At 44.0% G+C, this 10,757-nt stretch overlaps 1 protein-coding gene across 1 annotated transcript in view; it reads left to right on the top strand.

Moving 5' to 3' along the window:
* cacng4b (calcium channel, voltage-dependent, gamma subunit 4b) overlaps positions 1-3,622 on the top strand; it is a gene marked incomplete at both ends in the record, with an annotated part of 7,308 nt that extends 3,686 nt beyond the window's left edge. Inside the window, 3 exons of the mRNA XM_080550633.1 lie at positions 1,618-1,701; positions 2,382-2,522; positions 3,048-3,622. Coding sequence (XP_080406759.1) covers positions 1,618-1,701; positions 2,382-2,522; positions 3,048-3,622 — 800 coding nt within the window. The remainder of the gene's footprint in view (positions 1-1,617; positions 1,702-2,381; positions 2,523-3,047) is intronic.
* Positions 3,623-10,757: the final 7,135 nt, after the last annotated feature.

Below are 10,757 nucleotides of genomic sequence, written 5' to 3' on the forward strand. Positions count from 1 at the left end.
GGTCAGTCAGGTCTCTCAGCGGCTAGTGATTAGTACCACAGCTACATTCACACAACACTTTATTAGGAACTAATATTGGTTAGGCCCTCCCTTTATTAGGAACGCTATACTAATACTGGGTAGGGCCTCCCTTTATTAGGAACACTATACTAACACTGGGTAGGGCCTCCCTCTCAAAACAGCCTCAATTCTTTGTGGCATTGATTCCACAAGGTGTTGGCAACATCTCTTTGAGATCCTGGTACATGATGACATGTACCACCCAAAGGTGTTCTATTGGATTCAGATCCGGTGACCGCGAAGGCCATTCATGAAACCAGCTAGAGACGACTTGCTTTGTGACACGGTGCATTATCATGCTGGAAGTAGCCATTAGAAAGATGGGCACATGGTGGCCATGAAGGGATGCACGTGGTCAGAAACAATACTCAAATAGGCTGTAGCATTCAACCGATGATTGATTGGTATTAACGGGCCCAAAGTGTGCCAAGAAAACATTCCCCCACACCTTTGGGATGTGGTGGAATTGGAGAAGGTGTACCAGTGTTCCTAAGTGTTCGGTGAGTGCATATCTGATCAGTGAGTTCCTGGAACCTCCATGTAATACTTGTCCTAAACAACAGAGGGAGCACTGCTAAGGCTTTGGGTAATCTCAACCCACAGATCCTTTCTTTTATTGTATCCTTTCACCTTGTTCTTTTTTTCTTCCTTTTTTTTTTTGTACAACGAAATGTATGTTTTGCTCGAGACACAGGGTCAGCCATAGTCAGTGCCCCTGGAGCAATTAGGGGGTCTTGCTCAAGGGTACAATGGTAGTGGTAGGCACCTTAGATATGGATGCCAGCAACCCTCCAGTCACCAGCTCACATCCGGCTCCCTCCTGAGGCAGGGATCGAACCAGTGACCTTCCTATTGCTAGCCGGCCTCTCTAACCTCTAGGCTACCTGCCTCCCCAGGCTAGTTGAAATGCTGGAATTTTATACAGGACCCTTGTAGGAAATGAATATAACAATGCAGTGGTAGTTTAATTTTGAAGCGTGTAGGCTCCACCTCTTCATCAAGCGGTCAGGAGGTCCCAACCTTTATGTGACACAGCAAGATCAGTAGAACTCCCAAAAATATGAATTGAAAAGTTATACTTTTGATTTGTTTTATTCTCTTAAAAGCGGAGAGAGAATGTTTTTCTTAGCCAAGAGCCATATTTCAATGGAGATTGCCTCAGCACTTCAGAATCCCTGTGTGTGTGTGTGTGTGTGTGTGTGTGTGTGTGTGTGTGTGTGTGTGTGTGTGTGTGTGTGGCCAGCACACTTGTTCCCACTGCACACTGCACAGTGTGTGGGTGAACTTGCCATGAACGGACATTTTCTTTCAATGAATTCCTCTGAATCCATTGACAATGGAGAAAAGAGTGTCGGCCCTGAAAACCACTCTATGGTCCAAAACTCATCTGTTTTGGACCATAGAGTGCAGTTCAACAGTTCAGTTTACTGTCTAACTATTACTTCAACCTCCACCAGCCTCCCCAGGACTGTACTAACATGTTTTTTTGTTTTTCCTAACTTACTGTCTCATCTAGCTAACCTGTCGTGTTTGGTCCTATTGACCTGTGTCCTTCAGGGATCAACAAAGGGAGCTGTTTTAGGATCAATCACTTCCCTGAGGACAACGACTATGACACTGACAGCTCCGAGTACATCTTACGTGAGTACCCCTCTTCTACCACAGTTTCAGCGAACAAAAGTTTGACTCTACCTAGAACAAAAAAACGGTTCTTCGATTGTCTTTGTAGGAGAACCCTTCTTAGGCTGTAGGGGTCTAATCCAAGGAAACGTTTTTGGCTCTGAGAATAAAAAAAATTCTAAGAGTGATGATGTCATTTGACTCATTTGAGTTTTTGGTGCATAGACCTCTCACTGTTTAGGCTCCACCCACTGACACCCAGGGGAGTCATCTGACACAAAGGTTCTAAACCTTCCATAACTCTTCTAGCCCTCCACCATAAATGCATGATGTCATGGCAGTAGACCCATGGAGATAGATGATATCAAGTTTCAAGTTTCAAGTTATGACTCCTGGTTTGATATAGTGCCGTGATTCAGTGTGTGTGTGTGTGTGTGTGTGTGTGTGTGTGTGTGTGTGTGTGTGTGTGTGTGTGTGTGTGTCTGTGTGTGTGTGTGTGTGTGTGTGTGTCTTTGATATAGAGCCGTGAGTTAGGGTTTGTATGAGTAAGCAGGGGATGACGTTAGCATGACTGATAGCGGATGTGCTAACAGTCTTTGTGCACAGCGCACTCACAGAGCCATGCTATAATCTACCAAGCCGGAGTACAGTGGGTAGTTAGCAGGTATGCTAACTGTGCTAGCACTGTGGTCCTTGCACAGGTATAGTCCGGGCGTCCAGTCTCTTCCCCATCCTCAGTACCATTCTGCTGCTGCTGGGGGGGCTGTGTGTGCTAGCAGGGAGGCTCTACACCACCAAGAACAACATCCTACTGAGCGCTGGAATCCTGTTTGTGGCTGCAGGTCAAAACACACATACACACACTCTTACACACATACACACACTCTTACACACATACACACAATCTCTTTCTCTCTCTCTTACTCACTTACACACACACACACACACACACACGCACACACACACACACACACACACACACACACACACACACACGTCACCCATAAATACAGGTGCAGGAGTCTGCAGATCAAATTCATATATCATTCAATTTCTCTCTCTCTCTGTGCTCGGCTCGCCAGGTCTGAGCAACATCATCGGCATCGGCGTCTACTTTCTCACTCACTCACTCACTCACTCACTCACTCACTCACTCACACACTCACACACTCACACACTCACTCACTCACTCACTCACACACACACACACACACACACACACACACACACACACACACACACACACACACACACGCACACACGCACACACGTCACCCATAAATACAGGTGCAGGAGTATGCAGATCAAATTCATTCATTCAATCTCTCTCTCTCTCTCTCTCTCTCTCTCTCTGCTCGGCTCGCCAGGTCTGAGCAACATCATTGGCATCATCGTCTACATCTCCAGCAACGCCGGCGACCCCAGCGACAAGAAGGGCGAGGACAAGAAGAACCAGTACAACTACGGCTGGTCCTTCTACTTCGGCGCCCTCTCCTTCATCGTGGCCGAGTCCGTGGGCGTCCTCGCCGTCAACATCTACATCGAGAAGAACAAGGAGACGCGCTTCCGCCGCCACCGCCACCACCACCACGACTTCATCAAGACCGCCTCGCCGTACTCCCGCATCCCGAGCTACCGTTACCGCCGGCGACGGTCCCGCTCCAGCTCGCGTTCCACGGACCCGTCCCGCGAGCCCTCGCCCGTCGGGATGAAGATGGGGGCGGGTGGAGGAGGAGGAGGAGGAGGAGGGGGGGGTTGTATGTCCATTGGAGGGGTGCATCCCATGGGGGATATATCCATGTATGCACTCAGTAGGGACACTATGAAGGGCGGAAGTGGGGGCGCAGGGCCCTACAGTCCGGAACGGGCCTTCCTACAGATTCATAACTGCTACCAGAAGGAGGGCAAGGAGGGGGTGAACAGGAGGACCACGCCCGTATGAGAGGTAGAGACCACGCCCGTATAAGAGGTAGAGACCACGCCCATATGAGAGGTAGAGAGCCTCAATGTGGACTAGTGGGGATCTCTTTCTTTTTTGGTCTTTAAAAAAAAAAAAAAAGAAGTTTTTAGGGCATTTCTGCTTTTATTGTGACAGAGACAGTAGAGATTGACCGAAAGGATGGGTGAGAGAGAGAGGAGGGATGACATGCAAGATTATGTCGAGGGTCGGAATGAAACCAGGAACCTTGCAATGATGCGGTATATGCACATTAGTGTGCTACGCCACTGAGCACTCAGGACTATCATCTCCATCATCTGGAACCATACTGGACAGAGGACAGCGAAGAAGACACAGGGTTTGGTTTGTTTGGGACGGGTCCCAGGCTGGTTGCCTAGAGACGGACGTCCATTTGGAAAGGTCAGAGTACATTTATCGGAGCGGATGGGATGGAGTGTGTGTTTTATTTTACAAAACAATGAGAGTCTGGCTTTGTTCAAATGAAAAGGATGGGATATCGTACTGTAGGACACGGTGGGCAGACATGACACTTTCATTACCAAGCACTTTGGTAACGCTACTTTATGTCCACTTAAAAAAAAAGAAAAAAAAAGAAAAAAGAAACCTAGACCTTTAGTAGCAACATAACCTTCGTGATACACTGTCAATAATACAAAAAAATACGTGTTTGTGTACCCCCCTCCCCCACCATATCCTTGTTGGTGTGATAAGTGGTTGCTTTTTGAACGTCCGTCGTTTTTTTTCTCTAATACAACCGGTGCTAACTGAAGATAGACTCTGGGTAATCCTGAGGCTTCAGCCCAACTGCCATTGGAACACTGATCTCTGGTCTGTGTGCCGTGCGCTGTGTTTGAGTGATGTGACGTAGGTTCCTGTACTTGTATGTTTGTTGTCGATCTCAACCACTGCCACCTCCTCACTCCTGGTACATATCCAACTGTCGACCTTTTGTACATATGAAAATGTATGAATTAATTAATGTAAGGGGCTATTATCAATATACTGTTAAAGTTTATTGTCACATATTTACAGTAACATTCCAATAGGTATGATAGATAAATGATTCAAATCAAATGGAGCCTAATTCATGGGCTGGTATCGTGGGACACAGAGAAGCCTACAGTAATCCAAGACTAAAATACATCTTCAATGGAGATTTACCGTTGAAAACGTTATTTAGTCGAGGACTAGGCTTATGTGTCGGTTAACTGTCTCCATTAAGTATTCGTTTATTTTCAGATCGCTCAGGGAAGCTGTATGGATGGCAGCCAGATGAAACACTAGTGGATATATTTTAATGACTAAAAAAACAGTTGTTGTTGTGGGTGGTGGCAGCGCTGTTGGGTTGTGGGTGGTGGCACTTAATAGTGATGTCTGAATTATTCGTGTGTGTGTGTGTGTGTGTGTGTGTATATATGTGTAGGTGTGAGTACGTGCGTGCGTGTGTGTGTGCGTGCGTGTGTATGGAAAGAAGTGGACCCTTGGCAGAAGTGGGCCTTAGCCACAGATCTAGGATCATCTTTCCCTTTTCAAACCCTAACCTTAACCATCAGGGTGATACAACTATAAAACTGATTAGAGTCTTGTCGGCACCAGTTAATCAAACTCTGAGTGAAAACATATGTGACAGCAGCTGGTGAAAGGGGGAAGTCGGCGACCAATCCAAAAGTTCAGACATTTATTCTGAAAATGTTTCAATAAATGTCAACGTTGTGGAAAATCAATGACACACTCGCTAGTCAAGCCAAAATATTGCAATGCAATGGATTCCATGAGTAATCCCCACTACTACCGAGTTATATAACACTATAACACTACTTTACAGGCTCGCAAAACAAGCTGGATTTTGCCATCTTTTGGCTTGACTAGCGAGTGTGTCATTGATTTTCAACAACGTATTTAAAATGTTCAGAATAAAAGTCTTAACATTTGGTCGGTTGCCAACTTGTTCCCCCTTTCACCAGCTGCCGTCACATATCAACAATAGAGTCAATAATCGGTATTGAAAGTGAACTTGTCACATTTGGTCGATGTAAGACATTTCAATTGATTCTATTGGGCGCTGTGCAGCGCACAACCTTACCCCACATTGTTCACACTGTTGGGTTGGGTTTCCTTCGTCGCACAAGTATTTAGTTAATGAAGTGGGGTTGATAGGATGGAGAGGCTGTGCTATGTGGCATCGGTACTGGCAGACAGCAGTGACAGACATAAGGGCGTCCACAGGGTGTAAAAGATAATAGCCTTCACACAGTGGAAGGGTTCCACACACACATGCATGCACACACACACACACACACACACACACACACGTGCATGTGCCCACACACACACACACACACACACACACATGCACACACACAAACATGTGTGCACACACGCACACAAACACACCCACACACAGTGGAGGGAGTACACACATCAATCATGAGTTGGCTCACAGACTGACAAATGCTGAAATATTCTCTCCCTTTCCAAACTGGATGTACAAAGCTGTAGGAAAGGGTGTTATAGCAGAGAATTCACCGTGTGTTCTTAGAAGGGCTGTGGTTATGATGTGCGTTCAAAAGTTCAAATGACTCATTCTTGGTTATTGTTTACCCTTCATTTGATTCCATGTAAGATTCATGGTTATTTTCTTTTCTAGCTGGTTATTTTTAGAACTAATTGAGTTTGTCGGTTTCAAGCGTACAGCGTCACCCTGCGTGTTCAGTTCACGTACGTCAGCAGGGTTGAGTGGTTTCACTTCCACGGCTGGTTGTCACTTCAGCCGAGACGACTCGTTGAACATCCTTCCTGTTTACCCTCGTCAATTTGAACAATTCTACCACTCCCTGTTACTGATATTTTCATCCATGAGAAAGCCGAGCTCCTCCTCACTCAACGCGCCAGTACGTAATCGGAAAACACAGATGAGAGGATGTGTGTTCCACATGGCCAAAGAGCTAGCCACTAGTTAGCTTCCACATGACAGCACCTCCATGTCATGTAAACGACTTGAAGACTTGAACATTTTGTACTAACTGACTTAGGTCATGTAGGTCTCACTAACTGAGATAAGTCATTGTATAGCCTAATAGTATTTTAGTAGGGGTTGGAAAGAATTGAAATGAGGAAGCCTTTTTATTGACTGAAACATTGTGAAAAAGATTATTCAGAACACCAAAAGGTTATGTCACCCGACTATTCATCACACGTATTAACAGGATATAACTCTGACACTCCAAAAGGATGAAGTGTAGAAAATGAAAAGAACTCATCCATCCATCATCCACAATATCGTTTTGCTCTCCTAAGCTCCCTTTGAACTTCTATCTTGCTTTTATAATGGCTGACATTTCTATTGGTGTGTGTTCAATCCCCAGCTCTTGAATCTGTAATCACCCTGTTGATCTCTCTCTCTCTCTCAAGATGACAGGCAATCAGAACCATCAAAGCCAGACATCAAAGAGTGCCTACTGGTGTGCAATGACCCAATCGGGGGGCTATAGGGGACAGGGGACCAATCATAATGGGGAGGTATTGTATAGGGGACCAATCAAAACGGAGAGACAGGTGATTAATGAAAGTTTGAGCACAGTTTGAGTACCAAATCAGTAAGCTGTTGTCTGCACCTCTGAGCGTGACATCAATGAAGACATTCTAGAAACATCTCAATAGCCATAGGTGACCATAGGGGAATACTGCATATCACAGAAAAATAGTGTGTGTGTAGGTGTGCCTGTGTGCAAGCGTGCATGCATTTGTTTGTGCGTCTATCCATGTAAAAGCATTTACTTTGTGCCCCAAGTGAAATAGGTGATGTTTGAGAACTGTGTTTTTTTTTTGCAGGTTTAACGATGCCAGAAATAGTGTGTGTGTGTGTGTGTGTGTGTGTGTGTGTGTGTGTGTGTGTGTGTGTGTGTGTGTGTGTGTGTGTGTGGTGTGTGGTGTGTGGTGTGTGGTGTGTGGTGTGTGTGCGTGTGCGTGTGCGTGTGCGTGTGTGTGTGTGTGTGTGTGTGTGTGTGTGTGTGTGTGTGTGTGTGTGTGTCTTAATGATGCCAGACGCTGTAACTCAACTGAAATTGATGCCAAATCTGAAACTGTTTGCTTCCGTGCCCTTTTCATGATTGCTCTATAAATGAACAGAAACAACATATTTATCAATTAGCATTTCACATTCCTTGCCCTTTCTCTTAACTCCCCAAAATTATGATTGCACAAGAACGATAGAAAGGGTAAGATTTGTACAGTAGATCATATGATAAGGCTCAGTTGTGGAGACTTAGAAAACAAGCAAAAAATACAAGCAAAATATGTTGTGTCCATGTTCATAATACTGTAGTAATTGTTTGCTTTCATTGTGTTGAATACAAGGTCCATGTTTTTCAAACATTGACCATGGGACCTAAATCTGTTTTTGTTTTACTGTGCTTCAGAAACAATACTAATACACTAATATAATGTCTTCTGCAGTGAATGTGCCATAGAGTGAATTTATGTATTTTTACAGCTCTATATTAATTCTATAATCTGTAAAAAAAATAACTCACATTAATGCCTGTAAATATCATGTAGGTATTTCCCTAACATAAAGATGTACTTAAATACCATCCTTACTGTATGGAAACGCCATCGCCAGTTTCTGTTGCTTTTGGTTTTGATATGTTTCGTTGTGACTGTTGTCCACAGATTACACTGAAATAAAGAACTCTCTCCTTGTCTAGCTGGTAACTGTGTTGCAATGTTTTCTAATGACACAGTATTTGTATACAGTATTTGTCTGTGTTTTCTGTCGACACATTTCTGTTTCATTTTAAAATTTTCGACATAATGGCATCCACAGGGTGTTAAAAATGTAGCATCCTCACGGTGGAAGGGATCTCCACACACACGCACACACGCACACACGTTTTGGAAGTTACGCTTCATGCTGAAGATACATTCATCCATAGTAATCCGAAGCAAAACAAAATGGAGGTAGGTTGATTAAGTTCAGTTGAAGAATAGCGTGGCTGTCTCTAACAACGAGCCTTTTAAACAGCCCATCAGTGCCTCCTTACAGCCGCACCAGGGGTGTCGTCATCACCGCGATTAACTCTTAAAATGCATCCTCCCTCCCTTGAAGAAACCCATGATCAGACATGACTCCAACAAAACAATCAAATGAAAAAGCTTGCTAGGACTGATCCATTCATTTTAGATCAGCCATTACTTCAAGGAAGGATGGAAAGATGCATATCTATAGTATTTGAACAGTGCCTCAGGCATATTTGAACAGTGCCTCAGGCATACGCAAACATTTTAAAAAATAAGTCATGATAAACTGCCTTAATCAATATGCTTCTCTTGTCTAATTTACAATCAATAGGATTTTTCACCCTGGGTATCAGAGGAATTATATAACCTACTGAACCCAAAGAGGTCAACCCAACATCTCCAGGTCCTGGAGGCTTCCAGTGGGATTCACACCCCATCTTAGTGGAGGCCAAAGGTCAGGCAAGCTATGCCCCTGATGACAGGGGTTATACTGTAGACCTGAGATGGCATTAGTGTCAGGTGTCTTACTTAAAACCATTTATACACACACACACAATCTTTTTTTACTGACTGGAATATCGTGAAACGTAAAACCAATCATGACCCAACGTTCATCACACGTTTTAACAAGATACAACTCAGACACTCCAAAAGGATGAAGTCTAGAAAATTAAAACAACACTTCCATGATATAATTTTGCTTTCCTAAGCTCCCTTGAACTTAACGCACACACACACACACACACACACACACACACACACACACACACACACACACACACACACACACACACACACACACACCTATTAATTGCTATTCTGACATGATAGAAAGGGCCTGAGGCACACACAGACAGAAACACAAACAACCACACACAAATCCACACCTGTTCTCTCGCCCTATGACATACTCACAAATGCACATCCTTATATACACAGGTATGTAGAAAATGGTGAGATCTCACCCACGCACCCAACCCCACACCCTCCCCCACCCCCCATTGCAATGTGAGCAACACTCTGAAGCAGTGAAATAGAGGCACTTGAAAAATTCACACACTACCAATATGGGCAGCTATAAAGGGAATGGAGGGGTGAACATGGAGTAAAGACCTTTTGGTCATACAAGGACCATGCAGGGCCCATGCTGTGTTTGACACCATATAATTGGAGGAGCTCAATATGGGAGAGGTATCGATAAGATCAATTTAATTGACATTTCGGTGCAAAGTGCACATTACTTAATAGTACAGTTAAAATGAGGTCATTCAATACTTTAAAGGAGTATGGTATGGTAAGTCTGTCTGAAATCTGGCACTTCTGCCCAGTGGAGCGAAATTCAGTTGGAAGTTCAAACTACACCAGACTAATCCCTAATCATAATATAACCTCCAAAACGATTTGCAGTGTCTGACATTAGCTGTTATGTTTCTGCATGTGTGCATGATTTGAAGAAGAAGCTGAAAGGTGAATATCAGTGAGTCCACTCTCACATCTCACTTTCAGAGATCGATTACCTGATCGATTAAACATACCGGTAGTAAAACATAGTCATTATAGCCATTAGGAAGCTTTTAGAAAGCTTGAATGTTAGATACTGGACCTTTAAATACACTGTCTACTGTACAGCAGCCAAAAGAAGAACCTTACAGTACGGTAGCTTGTTTGTGTAACATACTAATTCAGGACAAGGCGTCTTATACTGTGTTACCGTGAGCAGTAAGGACGCAAGGACTTTCTGTGGTGATAGTGTGTGTGTGTGTGTGTGTGTGTGTGTGTGTGTGTGTGTGTGTGTGTGTGTGTGTGTGTGTGTGTTTGAGTGTGAGTGCGTGTGTGTGTGTGTGTGTGTATGTGTGTGTGTGTGTGTGCGTGTGTGTGTGTGTGTGTGTGTGTGTGTGTAAACTCTGAGGAGTTTGGCATTGGTTTAAAGTGGGTCAAAATGCGAGTGAAGTGGACCTAAAAGGTCCAGCGCTCACAATAACAAGACCAGATGCAACCTGGGAGTTTGATGGATGATAAATCAAGAGGACTATCACATAACTTTCAATTACATTCAAATTCAATTATATTATATTATATTCAAAATTACTCTATTCAA

This window comes from Nansenia antarctica (assembly GCF_963989245.1).
Source record: "Nansenia antarctica genome assembly, chromosome: 2".
Taxonomy (NCBI): Eukaryota; Metazoa; Chordata; class Actinopteri; order Argentiniformes; family Microstomatidae; genus Nansenia; species Nansenia antarctica.